Below are 26,681 nucleotides of genomic sequence, written 5' to 3' on the forward strand. Positions count from 1 at the left end.
CTTGGTGTTCAGATGGAATTTTACCACCCTACTGTGGCCTTCACATAAAAATAAAAGAAAAATAATAATAAGCATATTTTCCTATTTTTATTCAGTAGGTAAGAGTATAAATGCATTCAAGTACACTCAAAATAAAATGCCTCACTGAAATTCATTGTTGGTTGAGTCATCTACTCAGTCTTTATAGAAGCAAGTTAAGGTGGTGAAAAGCAAAGCCCCTCAGGCTAAAGCCTCTTGACCTGTGGAATGACTGCAGGGAGGTGATGGCAGCTTGGGTCTGATAGAGGCCAATAGCCCAGGCCTCAAGGCACATCCTGCACACATGCTTTTGGCAACAGTAACCTCAACAAAGCAACAAATACTACACACCAAAGATCACACACTCCACAGACGCATTTCTATAAGCAGTAGAAGAATGAATAAGCTTTTCAATTTTTTAAGCAGTGGAAGTGGGTGGTGCTGCTTTGCACCTTACCAGATTGGTGGTTGCTGACTGATGACAGAAAAGACAGCTCAATTTGAGCATGCATACCAAAACCGAAAATAAATTAGAGTGGCAGTTCACAGCGAGGTAAAATCATATTTTGATCACCATACAACATATGTTAAGTTGAGAAATGTAGGTTACTGTTATTTTTTTCTAAAATTAATTTATTTCTTTGAATCACTGACAAAAAAATAATGGGATGAAGCCTTACAAAATGTTAGTAAACAAAACATTTGTTTGTTTGGGGTGCGTCGTAAGTAATTTTTGCATTGTATTGTGTCAGTAATACTATATTAATTTGCAAATATTGGCCAGAATCACAATTTAACACTTAGATTTTATTAATTTGAAACTGAAAAGGAAATATTTGTAATGCTGAACACATTGGGAAAAAAATGCAAACACATTGATTCTCTTGAAGGTGCCACTGATCTGATTATGTGTTTCAGTCTGTGTTCTCCATTCACACTGTCATGCTTCATGTTTTCATCCAATCACATAACTGTTATTCTCCCTTTATTAATGTTTGTCTGCCTAGATTAAATATTCAATCAAGCCTTGTGATCCTTATACAATCCTTGTGTGTGTGAGAGAGACAGAGAGAGTTTGTACATTGATGTGTAATGGTGTGTAAATATATTTATGGCTCAGGGTCACAGTGGCATTAACCTGACCCAGACTGTGCCTCTCAGGGGATCTTCAGGGCTGCTGATTGTTCTGTGTTGCACTCACCTATTGCGGGCCCATATAAACAGTGTGTTTCAACGTATGTGCTTTTTTGACAGGGCGCTTGTTTTTAAGGGAGTTTGTGGGGAACTTGGAGGATATTAAGGTTATCATTACTAATGACAGTATTATCTATAGGAACAATCAAGTTGTGCGAGATTAGTACACATTTTACTCTGCAAGTGAGCTCAAGCTTGTTATTAGGCCTTTGGCTCAGCTCACTCAGTCAGACATATGCCAAAGGCCTACATATTATTCGAGTTTTAAACCTCTAATTGGTAGCGTTTAAAAGGCATTTAAGAGTGCCCTTTCTTTGCCACTTTTCTCATTCCCCATTTAATGTATTGTGTCAAAGTCTATTACCTCACTTGGACGTTTTTGTCCCTTAAAGAGCGCGTGCATGAGAGGGGGTGAGAAACAGGGAGAGCGAGAGAGGGGGGTTGGGGGGGGGGGGGGGCAATAAGAAAAAAAAAAAAAAAAAACACCATCAGCTGAGGTTTGCCAGGTCGATAAAGCTTTTAGATTTGGAGATGTTTTCAGGGGAGCCCATTTCCTGCGGCTAAGAGTTGTTAATGGAGCTTAAGGAATTATCTTATGACTCTCTCTGTTTCAGTTTATTTGGGCCTTGGAACCCCCCCCCCCCCCCCGTCTTTCAATATGCTACTGTCAAAGCTACTTAATGAAAAGTAACGCGCCGCTGATTACAGTTTTATATGGTCTCTATGTAAAAGGGGCCTGTTAATTTACCATCACGCTCCCTCTGTGTGTTCATATTTGACACGGCTGAATGATTTAGCGCTACACTCCCTCTCTTTTTTTCTATCCACCTCTCTTATTCAGTCAATTAAAAAGGGCCACATTGCAGGTCTAATAAAATGTACCTTCATGCTAAATTAATCAAACATTGTGGCAGGGTTGTCTTATCAGGCAACCATTGCTTCCTATAATAATTAATTAAGTACCAATTAACCCTGCATATCTGACACATCTGAGGTTATTTTCTTGTCATAAATCAACTTTCTTCTGAAATGCTGTGTTCCAGCTTTTATAAAAGTGAATAAATTCATTACCGCTGCGCTAATAAAATAAATCCCACTTTGCTTCCTTGCAGGAAAAAAGGGGCTCAATCGTTGATGCTCCCCCCACCGCCATTAAAATTCATCTGGGAAGGCACGCCTCCCTCCCCTCCTTGCTCTTCTAGGACAGAGTCCCATGAGAGCTCCACTTTTGCCATTACTGTCAAGTACCCTTGACTTTTTTTCCTCTATTTGCCCTTTTATCTACAACAACTAATTCGAGTTCCTTTGCCCTTTTCACTTTTAGACAACGTGAGTGCCTCCCTTTCACTTTCTTCTCGCACATTTAGACCTTTGTTTCCTGGATGTTGTCTGATGGAAATTGAGGAGCCAGTGTCAAAAGTGAAAACTTCAAATTATCTCATTGGAGCTTCTTTTCTGAACCCATTAATGGACGCATGGCGAATAACTTAGCGGTTTGACAGCTGCATCATGGACAAGGTTGAGAATGGGGAATATTGGAGTGAGAGCTGAGAGGGGAAATCAATGAGGTGCCATGAAATATGTCCACCGACATCCCAATTACAGCCTGTTTAGATGGAATTAATGAGGCAGAGCTCAGATATTTGCCTGTCTTGAGGTCTTGCTTCTAAAATGAGATGTTTTGAGTGAGTCTGTTGTTCTTAATTTTGCTTTGCTATTAAAATGATAAACCTAAAATTTATTAATAATGATAAAAAAAATCTATTTAGTCCCTCTTCCTGAGACAGCAACTCTTAAGGAACATCACAATCTCCCCTCGGAAGCATGTTTTCTTTTTTTTTTTTTTTTTTATTGTCAGTGCACAATGTTGGAACTCATCCAACCTTTGAAGAGCTGTGCATTGGTTAGACTTTTTAAAAACTTGTCCAACTTTTGAACAGCTGTGCATTCGTGAGACTTTTTTTTATTTAATAGTGATCCTCCAAATTATTTTAATTATATATGCATGCGTATAGGAACGAAAGTAAAATAAATAATAAATACTGTAAACCTCAAGGTATCTGTCCAAAATGTAAACATATTATACAATTCAACAACTTGTGCGCGTGCGTTGGATATAACAAAATCTGGATCAATTGAAATAGTTCACTTGTGTTAAAGAATGTACCAGCGAAAAGGCGACATATAGGTTCTATCCCAGGTATTTTTGTCCTTTTTTTTTTTTTAAATAAATTATTTGTTTTGGTGTTATTATGAACAAAAGAGTTTGTTAATAGTTTTGAAACTCATGGCACTGTCTTTGGACGAGTCCTGTTCATGGTGTAGGAGCCCTGGACTCTTCTCTGCTTCCAAGATGGATCCTTTGGTGGTGCTGCTGCTCCAGGATACAGTGGTGTTGGTCAGGGCTTGACTCAAAGTGCTGTGCCTGAACAAGGGATCATGGAAGACCCCATCCACCCAGTTTCTCAGTGTGGTGACGGGTGAGTCCTGCCTGCGGTCCAGGCCTGAGGTGGGTGAGGTAGCGACTGATGGTGGGCTGAGGGAAGAGGAGGGGGGTACTTGACACCTCAGCATACAGGAAGGGTAATCAGTCTGGACCAATGAGGTCGCCGTCTGGGCCAAAGACCAAATTCGAGGTTTGCCGTCTAATATGTGGTGCTGGGGCTGTTGGTTGTAACAAGCCTTTGGCTGCACTCTACTCTCCGCCTGGAACTCCTCTTGATTTGTTTTTAGGCAACTTTTACTCAAGTCGTCTTCCCCCCCGAGTGCAGCCGGGCCAGACATTTTTAGAGACACATCTTTGATGAGATGCTCAGTGGGACAGTCACCTGTTGTTGTCATGTGAGGGTTCATGTGGTATCTGTGCTTCAACTCACACTCCGAACTCTCTGACTCCAGAGTGTCAAAATCTTCCAGGTCGCTCAGCTGGAGATCTTTATTGGATTGACCTCGACTATCTGGGAAAAAGAGAAAGGAGGCGGTCAGTGCATGAAGGATTGCAACACCGGATCTGATAACAGCATCAACCACTCTTCAGTCCATTCAAAATGATAGAAGTTCAGTGATAGTACTGACATCATAGCTGATAAAAGGCATTTCCCTCTCCACGCAAATGAAAAGAAATTTGATTCATTCAGCATATAAAAGTGTTAAAAAACATCCATCAATCATCACAATTGTAAATGTAGGTTCCTTTATAAAGCAAATGAAAAATATAAAAACCCTTCCTGTGTACTTATTTCAATTTTAAGATGACATGACAATTGCTTAACAGAGCTCAGTCAGTTTTGCATATAATCAAATTTGCATCCCCTGACCCATTTTAATCAACTGAATATATTAAATTAACATTTTTTTTCAGTCACATCAAGCTGAATATATCAAACTTGAACAGGCATATATTGTGTGGTCTGTAAAAAAATTAGAACAATATGTTTTAATAATAATTATAATATGTTAAATTTCACTTGTTAAAATTGTAAGTAAATGACTTTTTCAAAGACTATTGTTAATTTTTATTCGGGTTTGTTGTATTCCAATCATACTTATATTTAAATTTGCTATAAAACGTTACTTAATGACAATACATTACAAACATGCAGTTATTTTTTTTCTTCATACGCTCCAAATAATACAATCTGAAAATCTTCAACACATCAAAGACACTCAATGAAAGACTGACCATTTTCATTACTTTCACTTTTTATCTGCTCCTCCTGAGAACAGTCGTCATCTTCGTCATATCGTTTCTCCTCTGAGCCCTTGTTTCTGGGCGGCCATGTCATCTTGTTCTCTTTCTTCAGCCTCCTCCTGGCGTTGGCAAACCAGGTAGACACCTGTGTCAGGGTCATCTTGGTGATGATGGCCAGCATGATCTTTTCACCTTTGGTGGGATAAGGGTTCTTCCTGTGTTCCTGTAGCCATGCTTTCAGAGTGCTAGTTGTCTCACGAGTGGCGTTCTTGCGCCTAGGACCTCCATCCATGGAACCATATCTGCTTGGGAGAACAACACACCCGCAATGAGCTCATATGTGATATATTTGACTGCCCGAACTTTTTTCCTTGGTGGACTTAAGGTTAAAAACAATCATCTACAGCTTGTTCTTGAAATATAACTCTGTACATAGTCTGCTTTATTAATTTGCCAGACAAAACAAAAATTGCCCATCAAACCACATCAAACACGCATCTTCATCACTTCTTGAAAGTAAACATTCAATTCACATACACAAAAGACCGATGTATTGTTGGGATAATTTCAAAATCTAGTTTTGTCAGCCTCCCTCGTCCCACAAACATATCCGTACATTTAAAATGCACAATGTTGATCGTCAGTCAGTAGAGAGCTCTTAACGTCCTCTCGAGGGAGCTTTTTATGAGGCCTTATTGCTTTGAATAGTTTAGTAAGGGTCAAGCACTGCTAAGGGAATCACAAGGAGAACTATGCACCTTTCCTCGCTGCATTTGGTTCTCTAGGAAATAAAATAGACTGTAAAATTGCTTTATGGGCTGTGATGATGAGCCCTCAGGTAAAAGACAGGCAGATAAAGTGAAAGTGTTGTAGGGCCCCTTGTTCATCTGTGTGCCAGATTGTCTGCCTTTCCGTACACACTGCAAGCCTTTTATTGCAAGTTATATAATTTACATTGACTGTAGTGTGATTTTAAGATAGACACGCCCTTAAGGGCGAGTGAGGCGATTATGATTTTTTAACATGTAATCCATGAGAAAATACTAAACAAGGGGAACATTTATGTTAACCGCCACACTGATTATAAGATATAAGAAAAGACAGGAAGTGTTTACTTCCAGGTGTTACTTTTCATCACTTCACAATCTTCAGTTCTGTTCAATATGACCCATTATTCTCATCTAGAGCCTAAAACAGGGCATAACCCTCATCGTAAACAACCAAAATCATTAAGTTTCAAAACTGTAATTTCTAAACTTTTTGTGTATTTTTTCCAACAAAATGAAATACTGCTGGGTACCTTCAAAATAATTCACAATAAAAATATAAAAATGATAGTAAACAGCTCTTAGGCACTTCTGAAACAAGCAAACAAACACATTAATTAATTTGCAAATTTTGTCAGACTATAAAAAAAAAAAATACCTGTCATACTGATACTGTCCCAAAGTCGGATCGTAGGGGTAGTAGGCCGTCGCTTGGGTTATACCTGCATGTGCAGAGGCTGTGGCATCTTTTGTATCAAATGTACCCTGTAACCAGTAAAGAAAAGTAATGCCCAACTTGAAATCAGGAATATTCATGTTGACTCAGTTACACACTTGAGAATGATTTAGTTTTATTTATTCCACTAATAATGATTAAGCCACAATGGTTCACTGTAGCTGTGGAAAGCGGGAATTGTTAAATAAGTATTTAATTAGGAACTTGTGGTTTCTGAACATTGAGTTAAACATAGAGTAGCTTTTTATAGCAACACTTATTAAAATATACAAACAACAAATAAAAACTCTAAAAAAATGGATAATAAAACATTAAAACATTTTAAATAAGCATATAAATATCAATACATTTTGTATGATGTAAGACAGGATTTTGCATTACTATTTTTTCTGTCCGACTTTATCCAAACACTGCACCTTTATAAATTCCCACTTTATTTTTCCTGTGACATTCTCAAATTGCCTTATTTGCCCCTGGATGTCACTCTGAATCCTATACATAAGTGAACATAAACAGATTAATTTGAGTTGTTGCTGAATAGATTAAAACCATTTAAAAAGTGAAAATTATCTGTGAATCAATGTCTATTTCCATTACTGCGTTTCCTAAATGTCACTTCGGAATGTGATAAAATGCAACATGAGCACAGCATGCATGCAGACAGAACCAGCTTTGTTAAACAGAGAGGTGCGACTGCAGGGTCCATTAATCAGTGCCAAAAAAAAAAAAAAAAAAACGCTCACCAGCGAGTAGAAAGCAGAGGCGTCCGTTCCATATGTAACATAGTTGCCGTATCCTTGCGTGCCCGTGTAGGGACTCCCGTACATGCCCAGTGCGGCCGCCGAGCTGAGCTCATGTCTGGCGGTCGCCAGCAGTCGGCTCTCATACACGGGGCAGTAAACGGGCGTCTGCCCGGACGCAGCCACTCCGGAGTCGGCGATGGATCTGCCGGTAGACTCGCAGCATGTGGTCAGAGAGTTGCTTGTCATTAGGAACTGCACGAATTAGAGAAAAAGAAAATATCGTTTGGAAATAAAATTACTTATCGTGCAAGAAAGTTTCAGCCAATGCATGAGAAGCTGGAACGGAACAGAACAGACTTTTTTAAATTGAATATTGTGTTACTTAAATGCACACTAACGAATCTTTGAAATAATAATAATAATAAAACTACATTCTTTAAAAGACGTTGACTGATGTTGGAAACCTGATAACATGCGCGTTAACGCAAAAAGACGCAATTTTTTCCTGCAAATTGATGGAGCGCACATGCGTTAAAACATAATGTCTGTCAATGAAATGCAGACAAAATAAAAAATAGCAGTTTGCACATGAATGTGGCTTATTAAGAAGTTGTCACGTGCGTAATGCGCAAATACAGTCTATTTATCCGTTCAAATTTATTCAGAGTGTACTGGAGGTTTCATTTTCCGCTTTCCTCGATTTTCTACCTTTGCAGGTGTCAAGTTCGAGTAAAGAAATAGCCTTTCCTATCCCCGACACGTGTCTTTCATTTTTTACCAAAGTGCGCAAAACACCAAACTCAGATCGATGAGATAGCCCATCGCAGACGTTTCACTCAAAATCATTTATACAATTAAACAAGTTAAAATAACTTACTTGTGGAGCAGACGAATAAGGATATCCAAATTGTGGATATGACATGGTAGAGAGGTCCCCCAATATCCAGAAATAAAGCGAGACTGAAGGTCTCCACTCTCACGCAGGCTGCTGCTGCTGTTGCTGCTCCTGCTGCTTGACTGTACCAATTGATTGCACAAGCTTCTTGGATGCTTATAGGGCGAAGCACAGTAGCATGTTTAATTTGTGTAAAATGCCCCCCCACTCGAACACATTTCAAAGAAAATAAATAAATAAAATACAGAAAACCAGAAAGCTGCTGCGTATTTTTTTAATGAAAAATATATATCAACCAAATATATGTCAAAATAAATATCTATCGTTTTCAAGAATGACAACTTTGTTGTCCCATATGTATTTTTGCGTTGTAAAAAGTTGTACAAAAGACGTCAGCAGCGGATGCAGGTTGTTTTAAGAGGCAGTAGCTATGACGTCACAAGTTTGTCACTCTAAAAATGATCCGTCCTAACTTTATTATTAATTTTTATTGTGGGGACGAGGGCAATGAAAAAAAAAATATTGTTCGCAAAAGTGAACAAAGTGAAATTAAAACAATCAATTGCCCAATCAATTGCCAGAGCATGCATATGCGTTTAGTGTGGGAAGTCATTTGTTAGAATTGCTAAAGTAAAAACTATCTATCTGTCTATCTATCTATCTATCTATCTATCTATCTATCTATCTATCTATCTATCTATCTATCTATCTATCTATCTATCTATCTATCTATCTATCTATCTATCTATCTATCTATCTATCTATCTATCTATCCATCTATCCATCTATCTATCTATCTATCTATCTATCTATCTATCTATCTATCTATCTATCTATCTATCTATCTATCCATCTATCTATCTATCCATCTATCCATCTATCCATCTATCCATGTATCCATCTATCCATGTATCCATCTATCTATCTATCTATCTATCTATCTATCTATCTATCTATCTATCTATCTATCTATCTATCTATCTATCTATCTATCTATCTATCTATCTATCTATCTATCTATCTATCTATCTATCTATCTATCTATCTATCTATCTATCTATCTATCACAATATTGTCATCGCCAAACTGGTTAGCACCCAAAAAGTCAAGCTCTTTCCCTTGAGTTCATGCACTGTGCCTGCTTGGAGAGTCCCGGGTTGAGACATGTGAAAGGCCCCCGGGGTCACTCCTCAAATTAATGATGATGTACTCCCCCCTCCTCCACCCGCCCCCCACCTCTCCTTCTCCAGTGCTCTCCAGCTGGATCTCTGCCTACCGGTGACAGCTCGATTGAGGGTGATTGATGACTATCTAGGGGACCGAGGCCAACATAATAATATGATTCTGGCATCTTGCAATAATTGCTGGCTCTCATTTACAGATGAAAACGGTAATAACGTGCTATTGAGACAAAGTATTCTGGTATTTGACTGAGGTAATTTAAGCATCATGTTTTCATTTTTTACTGGTTAGGTTTCTTTGGAAGCTTTAGAGTGAGGGAGAATGGCCTGTATAAAACGTGTGCACTCTCATTTATTCGGACAAATTGAATTATGTGGGGAGAGTACCTCAAAGCAAATGGTCACATTAAGACTGTGAACGGGAAGGGGCAGGAGGGTCAAATGGGATCAGGCAACGCTTTTTAATTTACATTAGGCCACCTTGCCCGAACAACCATGAACCGTTCAACCACACGCATGCACGCACACACACACACGTGCACGCACACACACACGCGCGCACACACACACACGCACACACACACAGACAATCTTTCCTTGCGAGCAATCATTGTCAAGATGTTGATTTCTCAGGATTGTGCGAGTACTCACACATGATGTCAGAATCGCCCAATGTGGTCAGAGCAACACAGAAGGCAACCGATCAAGGACCTTTGCTCTTGTATATGTATGGAATTAGTCTGGAGACAGAAAACATGTTGGACACCCTGACAATACACCATCGTTACAGACCACACACCCTGCTTGTTGTAGAGGGCCTACCTTTTGATTATCCATAGCCTTACCCAGTGTTATCGGGTGCCTGTAATGAAATATTTAGGCGCACGAGTATATGCTTTTAGACAGAAAATGAAGGCGACAGCAGGAGTTCAAGCTTGTTTAGCGTTTAAAGATTAAAAGAGATGCTTCTTTTTTTTTTCTTTGACAGATGTGGGGAAAGAGGGAAGCTCCATGTTTGGACAGATGCAGGCATAATATGAGAGTCCATTAAAGAGGGACTAACCTGACTGCATTTCCTTCTGTTTTGATATTAATACTCATTCTTATCTAAGAATACATTTAAAATATATTCTGATTTTAAAAAAAAAATTCTACAATCATCTCTGTTTTTAAAATATGCAATATATTTAAAAAATACTAGTCAATCTCAATTTGTTCAAGATATAAAAATATTTTTCCAAAGGGAATTAAAAATAATTAATCCCTTCCAACGTATGTCCATCTATGCATTTTCCTCTGCTTCTCTGGGGTTGGGTCATGCAGCAGTTATAACAGGAAAGTCGAGACTTCTCTCTCCCTAACTACTTTGTCCACCTCTTCCAGGGGTGTCATGAGACATTCCCAGGCCAGCCGTGAGACATAGGGCTCTATTTCCGTGCACAGTAAAAGTAAACCTGTCTGGAGTGGATTTTGGTATTTTTGCAGATGCACAAAGCTTAAAAATTGAGATTTTGCGCCATTGTGAGTGTGAACAAAGCCGAAGGCGGCTTCTGTGCATGAGAGGTGCAGTTCTTGACATGGTGGAAAAAGGAATTGATTATATTGAGTCCATCCATGCAGGAGGTCGAAGCATTCAAAGTACATTACTTTTAATAAGGATCTTCAAGCAGCCCACCACGGACGGCAAGTGTACACTTGGGTGCCGCCTTCCACCCTGATCATTTGTGTCCATGTGTGACCACGCTATTACTCTGCCAAGGCGAGCGTGGTGATTTTAAAAATATAATGACAATAATAATGTGCGCAATCAACTGATTGCTGCAATGATTCAGACCGTTGAGGCACGTCTTTGTTATATTTATAATTACAGTGATGACATCCACCACACGTGTGTGGACAGTCATGTAATAACAGTAAACCGTTACCACTGTAAAAACTTTATTGACTGTACAGTTAATGTTTTAAGTGGCATCTTTGCAAGTCTTTACGACCCTGCATGTGTGAACATGTTAACAACTGTAATATTAATACGGAAAGCAATAAAAGTGTGTTGAAACAGTCTCTTAACTTTATTGATGAATGAGGAAGGCGTAATAAAAGTCTTGTTATATGTCTTACACATTCACTTTGAGCTACTGCCTCCCACCTTCCATTCGTACTACAGCTCTAAAACTGAGCTAAGTGTTTACTAATTGTGTATTTACTCTAATTTTGCCATGATGCAACCTTCAAGTTCTTGACATCTTATCTTTTAGTTAGGCCTACAAATTCCGCTTTGATTTTTTATTTTTTTTTTTCCCATTTGACACAAACCCTGGAGTACTGTAACCTGAATAATAAGCTTGCTTGCACTTTTAAGTAAACTTGCTAATTTGCATCTGTACAACTAAACTCCTATTAAAGAAAGTTCCCCGGCTACGGTGTAATCATGAAGGTGTCACTTTCCTGATAATCTGGCGTTGATTAATGAGCCACCATGAGGAGGTAAGCGCATGGTTGCGTCTATGTGCGTGTACACATTGGCTGGGGAGGGTGAGGTGTATTTTTTTTAAGGGGGGAGGGTGGATATAGAATGGAAGCGGGATGATCAAGAAGGTGATACACTCATCTTTCCAAATTTCATTCATGCCATTTTAGGATAATTCGTATAGATATAGATGTAAGATAACCCCAATGCATTATAGCATGAAATCATTCTAATACTAGTATGTACCTGATTTTACAATACAAATATGTAGCTGGAATTTATAAGTCATAAGGATCAACACTATAATACAAGTGTAACCCATAAGTCCATTTTGACACACTGGATGTAGCAACAGGGAGCTGTGACAAACAAGAAGAAGAAGAAGAAGAATATCCAATAATCTATTTTCAACTGGTGGTCCTTTTCATGGTCGTGCTACAAAGGAATTCATAGCAGATGACTTTGGGCAAGAAAGTACACCCTGGACTGGTGGCTAGTCTTATCTGCAAAGTTTCAAATCTTGCATTTTGCTATTGTTTTTCCCGGTTACAATAAAATGATCATTGAGACATTTTCTTTCGAAAATGGTCTAAAAGTGAATTGTCGATTTTGGACGAAAGCAGAAACATTGAAAGCAAGCGTTTTGTGGGCTAATAATTGTGAAAGTCTGGGCTCTCTCGTAACCAGTTGCATACAGTGTAACACTGCTGTGGACACCCACGATGCATGTTGGTCATCCACGAAAGCCCTGGCGGGACACTGACTTAAGTGGAAGTGGCCTGGGGGAAAATGAGCTCAAAATTCTCTTGCCACGGCAACTGACCATTGACCCGGGGGCCAGAATCCTGCCTGACCACTAAGGATTGCCTCTCCAGCAGCCATGGAATTGTGTGCATGACTCAAAAGGAGCCACAGGGCTCACACTTAGTAGATACATATGTGTGTTTACTCGCTTCTAAAATGGTCACTCGATGAGCACACAATCACACATTGATGGCGATGGCGGAACCATTGTTTTCCGTGTTTCACTGCGATTCTGTTTATCTTACGACTACACCACTAAAAGATAACGACTTGACAAATAGATAAAATGAATTGAACGAGTAAAGACAGATCACAGTGGAATGTTAGAGTATATTAAGTTTGCTAACTGACAACAAATTAATTTAATAAAAATACCGTTTGCTCAAAAGAAATCAACCTCAAAAGTGAAATGAAAAAGTAATGATTTTGCAAAATAGTAAGCATTTTATGGATTCTGGTTGTTTCGGCGTAACCTTACCAAAGACCTTTTGGTCCCACCTTGAAGTAGAGGTTTCCTGTTCTACTGTATTTAATTTAAATGCTCCAACGAACCAATATCTTATGGTCCACTGTTTCAGGTTCTGTTTTTGGCATCAACAACATAGAAAGTCCAACTGACCTCAATAGATATGGACAGCTGCACAGACGGACTCGCTTGGTGACAAGAAGCCCCAAGCTGCTCTGAGGCTTTCCAATAGTGACCATGTTCTCCTTCCATAGCCATAGAAATAAGGTGCAAACATTGTCTCTCTCTCACACACTAACACTGAAACACACACACGCGCGCACACACCCGCACACACACACACACACACGCACGCACACACACACACACACACACACACACACACACACACACACACACACACACTGCTTATCCAGCAAAACATTAGACTGTCCACAGTCCTGTCTACTCGTGGAGTCCAAATGGAATATTGATCTCCAACAATCTTCTCAATGTATTTCCTATTTCTTCCCTTGAACAACACAATGATTTTTTTTCCCATTTCTCCTTGTTGGGCCCGAAAGCCCTAATGGTTTTTGCATGAGTAGAATAGTGTTGCAGCATCCTCCAGGCAGTATGTTTAGAATGGTGACTATGGTCTTCTTGGTGAAGATTCAATGTGCTGATCATTATTTTTAGTTGGTAAATTGTGCAAAGTAGTCAACATTTTCAGGTTTGTTTTCTAACTGAGGCACTTTTAAAGCTTTATATAAAAAAAACAATGCCCTTTTAATTTGTTCACCCTGAGATAATCGGGGTCATTCGGGTCTATTAGCTTTTTATACCAATATGATCCTTCCAACACGTGTTGGAACAATTATAAGATCAGTGTAAGACATTGATTATTCTGGGAGAAAAAAGTCCAACACATGAAGTTTCAAGTTAATATCCATTATACCTTCTCCTTTTTTTTAACCCAGCTGTGATAGTCTGGCACAACGCATTCATCTGTCTGTCTGTCGATCTTCAGTCCCCTCTCTTTCTCACTGTTCTGCCTCTTCATCCACTCTAAGAGGTTTAACATGTCCAAGTTCGCTCACTCATCCATAATTGATCAACACAACGGGAGCATCTCCTCTGCACTTAGTTAACTAGCTATCTTCAGGTGTTGCCCTAGCAACTGGCCAGAACATAAAACACGGAGAGGATCTGTATGTAGCACTAAAATTGTAGAACCAATGTGTCTTGTAAATCTTAGCGTTGGGTCCTTGTTCCTTGGACATCTTCTTGGATTCCACACCCAATGTACAATACATGACGAGGGTGACAACGATCAAAAATCTTGTAACCCAGTGTGACATAAAAGAGGGATGATTCATTCTTTAAAGTATTGCATATGTGGCATTTTGTTTTAGGGTTTTCCCTCTTAGCTACGTCATGTAGCCTGGTAGTTTGCATATCATCTCAGGACACAGGGACACGCAGTCTCAAAGGCACATTCAAATCATCTCACTTCCAGATTTGTGGTTAGAGGCGGTGGTCTTATAAGTTTTAGGTTTTTTTATGGGTTGATTTGCACAAATTAATAATGAAAAAAGGTGACAGTCAGCATTATGTGATGTAAAACTCAACCATAGATATTAAAAAAAAAAAGAAGCAGATAAACAACTATGTGCAAATCAAAGACCTTTTTTGATTGAAAATAATGATTGCATTGAATGGAATCATCCCACTTTAAAATGTTTGTATTCGATCGTCTTTTGTTGGAGGAATATATATTTGAAAGAAATGCCATATACACAGCACATATAAAATGTCAAAAACAAAGTCACCTTTTCTAACTGAGCCACACCCCCTCGAATCAAAATGCAATTCTACTGAATCAAACCGAATTGAATGCCATTGTCTTTTGATCCCATGCCAAAATGTTTTTTTTTATGTTCATTATTTTATCATCTTGATCCATCATCTAAATCAGCAGACATTTTTGAAGAGATTGCTGTTAGTTAGAGATTCCTGCTGTTTTGAATGAGTCATTTTCTCATTAATATTCAAATAAATCAATACTTATAGATAAGCTCTGATTTGGTCTCTATTCTCTTAATGTGAAGAAAAGAAAATTTGAAAGGGATTTGATCAAGTTCTTGATAAATTTGTAGGAAATTTAAGCAGGTTGCAGCAGGTGAAAGTTATTTTACCTTCAGAACCAATTTCCCAGCCAGACTCATGTCATCTTATTTAACTTTTTTGTTCTTTCCATCGCAATAATTATTTAGAAAGGTGTTGCACCGATTGTCTTGCAAAATCTTGTCTACCATTTCATTTACACATATAAAGACATATTTACATTCATAATGACATAAATCAAGCTGTGTAGAACTCCAGTTATGAAGTTATAATTCACTATGGGCATATGTACATACATGTAAAAAGACATTTTATTCTTTGCTAATTTTTAGCTGATAAATATTCACCTTCTTCTTCACCCTGCATGCTTTTGTTTAGATGAACTGAAAACATTGTGGATGGTCAGACAAAAAGGACATGCCAATCATCTTTCTGCCTGAATGTGTCTAATTCTGTGTGTACGTGTGGTGTGCACGTGTCACAGCCTCAGACCATCATGTTGGACACTGGAGTGACACTGATCGTGGTGTGATGGGTACATACTCTGGGGGCCAGGTGGTCGCTCTCTCTGTCATGACCAACCCAGAGTCCCTTGACACATGCGACCAGTACCAGCGCATTGAATCTCCTTTGCATTTCAAATTTGGAAGAAGTCACAATGCAGTTTGCACATGTTGTTTCTACAAGTACTTTCACTTTACAAATATGTCTGTTGTTACTGGTTACAACTCCAACAATGTGACGATTACTATTATAGATAGACATGTCAAGTGAATGTTTGCCTGAGAATAAAGTCGCCAGTATATTCTCCTAGATCTAGAAACATGGCTATCAAAGACACAAGAGGGCAGCTTTTGAAGAACCCTAAAGATAAAGTCAAAATATTTCACTGTAGTACTTGGTCATAACTCTCAATAAACTTAAGGGAATACTTTTTTTTAAATATATTTCTGAGTGTCTTTTTAAGTGACCCAAAAAGAGACCTATCTGACCTACTATATATAATATGAAATAGTTATTAACACTTAGGAGTTGCAATTTGAGCTACTTGTATAATTTCCCATTTTATGAGTCATTGCCCGAATTTATAAAAAAATAATTAATGGAGAAAGATCAGTTGTGACCCGATTTTCATCCTTTTCTACAATCTCCCTATCCCTTCTGCTTGCTGATGCATATGGATATTATAAAGTCATGATCGCCTTTTCAATATTCACCTACATAATAGAGTTAGTACATGAGGCAGAGCCGTGTTACGAGGCAGAGAATGTGTTATATGCAGTGATTATCTTCCTGAGGACGACACAGCCGAGGCAGGCACTTACAATTACTTATTTATAATGCATCCACTGAAACACAAATGCACTTTATTGTCTCATTCTGCATCTTATTTTACCCATAAACCAGAAAATGGGTTGGTTTTCTAATGAAAGAGGCATGTTAATATCAAGGCAGATAAGGGCTGGCATGTGCAGATGGGAGCACCGTGTGGAAACTCAATCACAAGTTCCTTCAATCACTCTAAACCTGAACAAGAGGGAATGGGTGCATTTGAATATTCCCCCCTACCTGAAAGTATTAAAACTATACAAATTTAATACCTACTTAACATGTAGTTGCTTTTTGTGCCTCTTACTTTTGCAGTTCTGCATAAAAAACAGGGAGGTAATGCGAGAGTGACTCTGGCAGGTATGGACATGACATGGTTTTCCAACCAAGCATATCTGCAAGATTCTCTGGGTTTAATGGTTGCTTGAACTTCTTTATCCCGGAAATTTGAGTAGCTCTTTCTTTTTTTTCCTGTTATATTCCCAGTGCTCTGCATTCGTTACAAACAAACAAAGTAGTTTGCAGTTGATGATATATGTGTGTGTGTGTATGTACTGTATTTACTCATAAAAAGTATTTCAATATAAAAAAAAAAATGGAACACATAATCCATTAGCCTAAGTATATATTTTTGGATGAATTTCTCAAAATTTGTGGATTTGAGTGAGCTTCATTGCTCGTATCTGAAGAAACGGCTTGTCGGAAAGTCAGCTCATTTGTATCCCATGGCACGACTGTGATTCCAAAATATTTATGTAGTTAAACAAAAACGAGTGACCCATGGCCTGCAGATTTGACTCTGATCATCTGATCTGAGGCTTTGTTAGTTAAGAAAGCTCTAAGAGCTCTCTGCGAATGGAAAATCAGGGTTACAACGGAGTGATGTACGAGGCATTAATAGATCAGCCTGGGTCTTGGTTGCCACACAATTGCATGGACCAAGACTGATACAACACTGATAATGGATGAAAATAAAATTAAAAATTATACAATAGCCCCACATAAAATACCCAAAGAAATTTCATCAGTGGCTGCGGCACAGTCCCTGCAAATACAACATTGTACCCCAGTGGTCAAAGCACATAAAAATGAAGAGGAAAAAAAGAGGCAATGTTAATTCTGTAAAGGAGCAGGGAGAAGAGGAAGACATTTCACCCATCCACATTCCTTTATTTTCCACTCCAATGATCACATTAGAATATTTTGAAAGGGGTGCCTCTGTTTGCCTTATCATGCATTATTCGGAGGCATTACCTGGGATTTAACACCGCAATAAAGATGCCTTGGAAGTCTATCTCGCTTTCTCACACAGATGCACAACAGTAATAATATTCATACACAACCAACCCTCAAGAAGTGCTTTCTCTGTGCATGTTAGGAAGAGAGATTTATCAACTTTGAATGACACTGAATCATTTTTTTCTAAAACGCAAGAACAACTTATCGAGGCAGTGAATAAGAGTGATATAATTTAGAATGTGAATACCCAGAGTGGTGTATAATCCTATTACTGTAGATGAAATAAGTAAACAGTGAAGAAAAGACTATTGAGGATTTAGGCTGAAATCATGTGAGAATATTTACGTATCTTGATTTTTGTGCAGACGGAAAGACAATTTGTTGGCAGAAAGTTGGAGTAATGTTAGGCCTGCTTGGACCATGTGTAAATAACAATTTTGCGAAATTTCATCGATGCACAGGGAGAATGATTCAAACCTTCTGAATTATTGTTTTACACATTCTTCTTGTTATTATTACTAATTATATTATTGTTATTGTTTTTAAATCATCCCACTGGTTGGCACAAGATGTTGTTTAACACATTCTTCTTGTTATTATTACTAATTATATTATTATTATTGTTTTTAAATCATCCCACTGGTTGGCACAAGATGTCCCCCTGCCATATGCTAACGGTGGCAAAACTAAATGGAATAAAAGGAGCGGCTTTGATCGCTGGTGAATGTGTTTACTCCCACAATGGTGCAAACCTTAATTACTCAAAATGTGCCGGCTTGCATGCTTCTTTGTGCGAGGTCTAACACGCATCCATGTAGACTTATATCAAACACCTGCATGTGACTTCCTGAAGTTAAGTTGGAAAGATTTACTTTTTTTTTTAAACAATAATTTATGTGCAGTGTAGAACTGTAATTATAGTGACATGCATTATGTAATAGTTGACCATATGAAGTCACATTCTATCTGCGTTACATGAATTCATTTGCCAAACAGAAACAGGACCTTATCTCAAACTTACACAGCAGCGTTTGATAAGTTAATGTAAAGTGTCACATTTATTCTCCAATCATAACGGTATTTCATTACACAGTGTCACCAACTTGTGTATTTGCAAAAAATGATAAAAGGGTACAAAGCCCTGCCAGAGCAAACCTGCAAATATTCTATAATAAATCAAATGTTCTATTGAACTGTTTTGCCTCATGGATTTTTCTACAAAATACACATCACTCAACCTGAGTCGCTTCAGTGAGCTCAGCTCTGTCACTCAAAGGTTCTAATTTGTCACTGACATTTTTGAGTCTTTATTCAATGTGGAAGGCTGCACGGTGGGGCACTGGTTAGCATGTCCACCTCACGGTTAGTTTGTGTGGAGTTTGCATGTTCTCTCCGTGCCCGCGTGTGTTTTCTCCGGGCATTCCGGTTTCCTCCCACATCCCAAAACATGCTTGGTAGGCTTATTGAGCAATCCAAATTGCCTCTAGGTGTGAGTTGTTCGTCTCTGCGTGCCCTGCGATTGGCTGGCAACCGGTTCAGGTTGTCCCCCGCCTACTGCCCGATAACTGCTGGGATAGGCTCCAGCACGCCCGCAACCCCTTGGGGGAAAAGCGGTATAGAAAATGGATGGATAGATATTCAGTGTGGACCTATATGTATTATATCTTGTGTATTTTGCTATTGGGAGCGGCTGGAGTGCCTGCCCACTGTCTGAAATTGAACAAATATGTCAATCTTTTGTAAACTTGTGGTGTGCAAGTTTGGTGATGAAGTGCTCCCTAAACCACTGAAAACAAGAAAAGCTGTTTTATGACTGTGGAAAATGTCTCCTTGAAGACACCACTGCATCTGTTGTTTTAATGACCTTTTTCATAGCGTAGTCACCCCTCCCCACCCCAAATCAGTAAATAGTAGGACATACACAGCATCAGGATTTTGGAACATGTACAAACTGATTTCACTCAAGCTTTATAGAGGGATGCCCCAGCACTAAAATATGCTGTTTGATACTGAAAACAATTGATGCACATGAAAATGTAATCTTGTTAGTGGAGAAAAATAAGAAAAAAGCAAGAGTTGTCTCCAATTCAGCTGATTTGTGTCATTTTTTATGCTTTTTATTTGGCTCTAAACCAGTTTTTCATCATTTTCTTGTCTTTCCCTCAAGTTTTCTCTCTCTGTCTCCTTCTCCCCCGACCTTTTGCTTCATTGCTCTCCCTCCGTGCCTGCCTCTTTTCTACCGCACTACCTACTTTTCCTTTCGAAGGCCAAGGATTCCTACAGCCCCACTGAGAAAAGTGTGTGAAAATGGACAATGCAGGTCCCCTGGTGTGCCCACCCCCGGCACAGAGTGTGAGAAGAGGGCCTTGCATTTGATGCCTGACTGACCGAATCTTCTGCCAGATAGCTGGGCCTTTTTATTCCCAGCGGCACTGTGAGAGCACGGCCAGAAGTGGTGCGGAAGGAGAGGGGAAGGCGCAGTAATTGTATCAAGGTCTGTAGAGATTCCCCACCCACCTACCCTGGGCCCCCCTTTCTCCCCGCCTAAGCCACCCCTACACTGCTTCTCAGTTAAAAGGAAAAAGGTCCCTGGGTAGCAAGAAGCAACTTCTCTCCAGAATCACCAAAAAACAGTGTGCAGTCATATATGAATAACATTCAATTTATCACATGAAAGCCCATATTGAATACAACACCTTGCACTGTCCCCAATTCCATCTATTTTTCAACACCTTTGATAGAAAAAAAACAATAAATAAACAGAGTTGTACTTCCAAAATTACTTTTGGATTGTATACTGTCATGGAAACACATTCTGTAAAGTTACGCTGTCACAAATGCCCATTATAAGAAAATAGATGACATGCTCTTTTGCTGTGAATAGCAAAATATATGGTGGTTGCAATACCATTTCTATTACGGTTATTTATTTATTATTTAAAAAAAAATAAACCAACTAATTTTCAAAGCAGCATAATAAACTACAATGAAAATAATAGCAAACTGCACTAAGTAATTTTTCATCATGTAACTAAAACAGAAATCATAATGGTTTGTCTTGTCTTTGTCTGAACGTAAAATCCTGTGCTTATCTTTAAAAAATATATATACATACGTATATTATTTCACCACGTAATAAACTTGATTAATGTGTGTGTAAAATCCTATCAAGGGATCTAGAAATAGACCACTTAACCTCTATTAGAGAATTTTGTTTTGTTTCAATTACGTTCCGTGAACGATATGCAAATAAGCTAGTCTACCGTACGTCTAATAGCTACTTTACTAAGTTCTAAGTACTAAGTGAATATCTCTTCTCATTCAACTTCACATCATAATCAGCGTAAGGAGATCTCAACTCTGGTTGACGAAGATGCTTCAGTGGCCATTTGAGGATTTTATGAGAACTCCCAGTACATTTCAAAGGTCCGTGCTCAGCGCTTCACATTTTCTACATCCCTTCCAATTCATTACTCCCCCTCCCCACATGTATTATTCTGCCTGCTACACATCCCCTGTGGTCTCTCGAGGCCGATTTATTGGTAGAAGCATTTTGACTCTGTTTACCTTTTAAAAGCTGGCATTTAAAGGTCAATATTTTGTCTCAACTTCAGTCTTCAATATCTTGGCATGATCACTCTGCTTTGACGAGCAGTGCAACGTCATTATTATTGATGACAAATTTAAAAAAAGATGATCTGTTAATCTATTCAAGCAAGGTATTATAAAAAAAAAATTACAGGACCATATTTAGCCTTTGAAATTTGAATTAGTTTTTCTGAATTTGGCCAATTGTGTTGATGGTCTAGGATATTGGTCAACTCATTAGCAAATGGCCAATTTAAGACATTATTGTTAAAAGACATGCTATTGATTTTATAAATGACTGCAGTTTCAATACGTTGTGCATCAAGATATATGTTTGATATTTGTTTTGAAGGCTAATCCATCATTAAAATGTGCAAACTACACATGGTCTGAGTATGTTCTAATTTTTTTCATCGTAGACACACAAATTGAAGTACAAAGACATTGTTAAATCATACATTTGTACCTCAAACGTGCGCATGCATGGATCTTGTCTGGATGTTATCACCCATCAATTTTAAGTGCTGCTTATCCCATTCATGGTCATGTTGGAGCCTCTTCCTGCTGACTTTGGGCAAAAGGCAAACGGCATCATGAACTGGTGACCAGTCAGTAAGTAATAGGGCACCTGGGGAGAGAGAAAAACATTCATTCTGTCACAAAGTGGGTATTGTACGCAGGCCGCCTAGACCGAAGTCCGATAAATGTACCATCACATCATCAGAGACATGCTTGGCATCATCAGTGCTGAATCCAAAGACATCAAGTTCACACATAAGAAAAATCCTGGTAGTAATGTCATCCGTCCGTCCATCCATCTGTCCAGCCATCCATCATATATTTATTATTATTTTGACATTGCACTTTTATTTGTATTAATTTGCAATGTAATATATAAAGTGCACGACAGAGCAGTCACATTAGCTCCCATATAGGAGAATAAACATATGCATATTTCAGATAGATTCGTGTCACATTCGGATCACCGTAAAGAAACACAAGTTCAGAGAGGTATTGACTCATATACACTCACATACACACACAGTAATGGGTTGTGAACATCACAGTGTTGCACAGCAAAGACAGAGACCTACGTAAATCTTATTGTACAACAGACAGGTGTGGTAATCCAGAGAGACATTTAAAGGCCCCTCACAGCAACTTTAATTCACTTCAATTGTCATTGTAGAGTAACAGTAGCTCAGTACTGTTAACAGCCGTCAAGAGACCTAACCTGTGATTAGGTATACATTGCAGGTGTCAAACATTCATTCTGAAAATGTAATTCATCAAGATCATAATGATACAATACAATTCCTCTAAAACTATATATTGAAAGCAAACAAAGACTTTCATCATAGACTTCAAGTAGTTGTTGTGTAATTTAGGTAATAAAAACAAAAAGTCTTTGGCAAAAGATTTGGGAGGGGTGTGCTCAAAAAAGGCAACCGTTCGCCAATAATTGAGATCACGGTCTGCGTCAAAGCACGTCTGATGGGAGGGCATTCGATCGCACACCCTCAACCTTCCCCCTATAAAATTTTCAGGTGAGTTTAAGTCAGAAGCCAGCGCTCAACAGTGTAAGAGACAAGAGGAGCGTGGGGGAAGGGTCAAGAGCGTCACCCAATTTGAACAGCACGGTAGACTTATAGTTCTTTTATTGTCATCAAAATGCTTCCAGATATGCATCAGCAACATCTAATAAACCAAGTAAGCATTTGAGCTCTTTATGACACCATCAAAAAAGATGATAAATGTAGAGCAAAGGGTGTGTATGGGGACATTTGAAAAGATGTGACCCAAGGGCAAGCCTACTTTGGGTAGCTCATTTTGGCAGGAGTGTACAAATAAAAGGGCAAAATTACGTCAAGCCTTTGGCTGTTGACACTGAAAGGGCAATATTTCTAGCCACCTTGTCTCTAATTACGATCTGGGTTTATACCTGTGTCATACGCTTTGATGACGGACAAACGGCACCCAGAAAAATATCTCACACATGCATATAAATACTATATTCATGGACATAAAGTATCCCTTTTCAATTTTCGGTTAATTGTGGGATTTTATGGGGAGCTGGATATTGCAAGATAGTCACGTAAATGGTGTTTTTGATGTATGGGGTGGGGGGGACTTTGGACTTATGTTTTTGGCTTATTACCCAACAATCAAAGTAAAAATAAACAGAAACTTGGACAACAAATAGAAACAAAAATGGTTTCTAGAGCTTTGAATTACTAGAGTCAAGTTGACCTCAAGGACAGAACTTGATCGTACATTTGAATGCATTAGTAGGGTTAAAAAATATCCTTTTGAAGATCTTGCCATCTTGCCGTACTTTTGAACCATAATAATGTTTGGAAGTTAAAAGCTTAAGGTTTTAGGTCTTAACCATAGTGCTTATTGATCATTCCATTGACAGAGCAGTCTCTTCAAAAACTTTAGCCCTTATAATGAATTTTGGAGATCTATAATATGATTGACAGGAAGGAATGTTGGTACGCTCTGTTACATTTGTCCAAGCAGGTCCTGGTTGCATCAGTCACACCTGGTGATCGCCTAAGGCTTACCAGTCTGCAATTTCATGGCTCAAAAGTACAATCTCTCATTCTGTCAACATACACTCCTGATGGAGGTATGCTCATTTATACCTGCATGCTTTCTACTATTTTGGGGCAAAATACACAACTTAACAAATTCATTGTAACACTTGTCATAAAGAATGGCAAAAGAAAGGGTCGAGGGAATTACAGATCAACTGCACTACCTAAATTTCACCCAGCTCACTGGGCTTGTATGAGAAGTCGGAAATGATTATAATATTCAATAAAATATTTGGTTGTATCTTCAAGAATGCAAATAATTATAATTTGACATTTTAATCAACCTTTTTAAACAGTCCGTTTGAACTTTTATTTATGACAACAATGAGCAATAATAAAATAATTATTTCTAACATCTAACTTTTGTTTCTGAAAAAAAAAAAGCTTACACATGTGCTGTATTAACAAGCACAAACGACAATACAATAGTTATTTTAGGAAATTGTTGGAATTTGTGAATGCGCACACTGTGTTGTGGTCTTATTAAATGTACTAAACACTGTGTACTTGAATAAAACATCATCTTAATTCCTGCAGACCATTTATGTCAGTTATTCTTAAGAGAGGGGGGGGGGGGGGGGGTCATGTAATGCTGATAAGAGTGAGATTGATTACAGTTGGGAATCATTTTACTCCCACTAGTGACATATTTTCAGGGATGGTGGTCCTCCAAATACTGTGAATCATATTACTACAAGGTAAGAATGCACCCCTAATTCTCTGTTCAATGCACCTGATGTATGTATAGCAATGGCAACACCTATATTTATAGACTTTAATGCGTTTCAAGCATCATAAACAAAACATAATCATGCATAGTTACTTCTGCCTTCATAATTCATACAAACAATGCTTTTACCTAGATGATATCGAAATAACCATAGGACACACAAACATGGGGGTCATGGTTTTCCTATAATCAATATGCATTTAGTTAAAATTAAATTACATTTAAATCATGGTCGGCTAGAGTCAAGTCAAGATGCGTCAAAAACCTTTAAAAGGAGAAGAAAAAAGTCAAGCATATATATATATATATATATATATATATATATATATATATATTGATGGTGGAAGAAAACAGAGCAACCATAGTCTCCATATTCAAAGCATGAGCACACTTAAATGCATCTGGATGTCACATTGAACTCCAGCAGCTGTCTGTAACGTTGAGCCAGGGGCAAGTGCGGGCAAAGTTCAAAGGTTAGGCAAAGTGTGATGCTTTATTACCGTGGAAAAGTAATTTTCTATCAATCGATTTCAAATGATCATAAGCCTTGAGGGGGCATCAATGATTTAATGCAGTCTCATAAAAAGCAATCGAAGAACATTTGGAAGGAGGTAAATCTGTTTCGATTAGTTTGAATTTGATCTGATGTTTTTGGTTTTATTGCCTTGTGAAGTGGGAAATGTTAGTCCCAAAAAAAAAAAAAAAACCTAATTAATAGATGCAATTATTTTTTTTCTCACGGGAAAGGTGGAATAAGTGCAGGAACTTATCAGAAGCTTTACCAAATGGCAATTCTTAACACAGTCAATATTTTTTAATTAATTAAAAAATAAAAGTTTCACATGTTTAAATACCAAATGCAATGGTCAAATAAAAAGACAAAATATATAAGCAGCTCATTCATGAATATGTGCATCCAGTCTTGCAATGGACCCATCTTTAGATTTGCAGCTGATAGCGTGTCGGGCTCAAATAGATCCTTCTCACCACCGACACCCCAAGTCAGACTCTTTTATGATTCCCAACTTGGGTCGCCTCACTGTGATTGACAGTTGGTAGATTGCCTGTCGCCCAAACACAAATGTGAGGGAGACACAGTCGACATAGTCAATACCCAACCCAACCTTTTGATGCGCCTGCACTTGCGTAAGAAAAATATATCCACATAATCATGAAGGGTAACTTTTTCATATACATACAAAAGGAGAGGAGAGCAAAATCTAACATTTACACATAGCATTTACACAATAAAGGTGAATGTTTTAGTTATAAAAATCCCGTTTTGAACTTAGAAGCTCACATTGGTACATGCTGTGATGTAGGACAGACACACACACACACACTCAAATGTGCCATACACACATGCATGTGCAAGTTAACTTTGGCCAACTTTGCCAATCATCAAATCACGGTAAGTCTCGTTACCCTGAAACAGGAGATGCAGTCGTCTGGAAACACCTTGTATTTGTCTCAGGGCGGAAGAGACTCTGTGGCATGTCGTTTACGTGCGTGTATGTGTGTATTGTTGTCGTAAGAAGAGTGAGAGAGAGGGAACTAGAAAACGAGGGAGCCAAGAAAGAGACCGATAGTCAATTTTTTTGTGAATAACAAACAATGAGGACATATGAGGACAAATACAAGTCCAGGGCATCAGTAGGGGAAATGGAAGGGATGGGTTGGGGGTGCTAAGGAGGTACTCAAGTACGGTGTAGGAAAGGTGGGAGGAGAAAAGTGTGGAAAAGCGAGGGTGAAGTCAAGGGGGAATACGTCCCGCTGCCCTTCTTTCGCATTCACTACTCAGGTCATCTATGAAGTTCCCCTGCTTTGCTTTCAAGATGCACATCCACCATCTCTACCTTTTCATGTTTCTTTCAAGAGGATTATCTTCAATTCCTGTAACGCTTTGAGGGGATCTGCGGTGAGGAAATGAAAGAAAACACATCAGTGTATATTCATCTCAAGATGTATTGTCATTGTTGAAATCACAAGTAGGGGAATGAGCGTGAGGTGTGCCAATAGAATGAAAAGGTCATTGTGTTGCCGGTGACCAGAGGGGGTATTTTGTGCAGGGAAATTGCACTGTATTGCTTTTGTGACAGAGGAAATGTAAACTGTCTGTGTGGGTGT

The 26,681-nt window shown here is 38.5% G+C and overlaps 1 protein-coding gene and 1 long non-coding RNA gene across 2 annotated transcripts in view; both read right to left on the reverse strand.

Moving 5' to 3' along the window:
• Positions 1–804: 804 nt before the first annotated feature.
• irx4a (iroquois homeobox 4a) lies at positions 805–8,630 on the reverse strand. Its single transcript, XM_049730047.2, has 5 exons — positions 8,027–8,630; positions 7,150–7,401; positions 6,329–6,435; positions 4,895–5,205; positions 805–4,169 (listed from the first exon to the last, which is right to left on the reverse strand). The coding sequence occupies exons 1-5, from the start codon at positions 8,069–8,071 to the stop codon at positions 3,463–3,465; spliced, it is 1,422 nt and encodes a 473-aa protein (XP_049586004.1). The 5' UTR covers positions 8,072–8,630; the 3' UTR covers positions 805–3,462.
• A 16,223-nt stretch (positions 8,631–24,853) lies between these two features.
• Positions 24,854–26,681, reverse strand: part of LOC125975022 (uncharacterized) — a 28,940-nt gene continuing 27,112 nt past the window's right edge. Inside the window, exon 4 of the long non-coding RNA XR_007483829.2 lies at positions 24,854–26,467. This is a non-coding gene — a long non-coding RNA (uncharacterized lncRNA). The remainder of the gene's footprint in view (positions 26,468–26,681) is intronic.

The sequence above is a fragment of the Syngnathus scovelli genome, chromosome 9, assembly GCF_024217435.2.
Source record: "Syngnathus scovelli strain Florida chromosome 9, RoL_Ssco_1.2, whole genome shotgun sequence".
NCBI lineage: Eukaryota > Metazoa > Chordata > Actinopteri > Syngnathiformes > Syngnathidae > Syngnathus > Syngnathus scovelli.

Bases quoted from the DNA above. Each gene is read 5' to 3' on its own strand.
- irx4a (XM_049730047.2), bottom strand. From the start codon at position 8,071: ATGTCATATCCACAATTTGGATATCCTTATTCGTCTGCTCCACAA. The intron at 6,436-7,149 runs GTGAGCGTTTTT...TACTGGTTACAG, and splicing joins CCTCTGCTTTCTACTCGCTG to GGTACATTTGATACAAAAGA. The intron at 4,170-4,894 runs GTCAGTCTTTCA...TCTTTTTCCCAG, and splicing joins AAGTGAAAGTAATGAAAATG to ATAGTCGAGGTCAATCCAAT.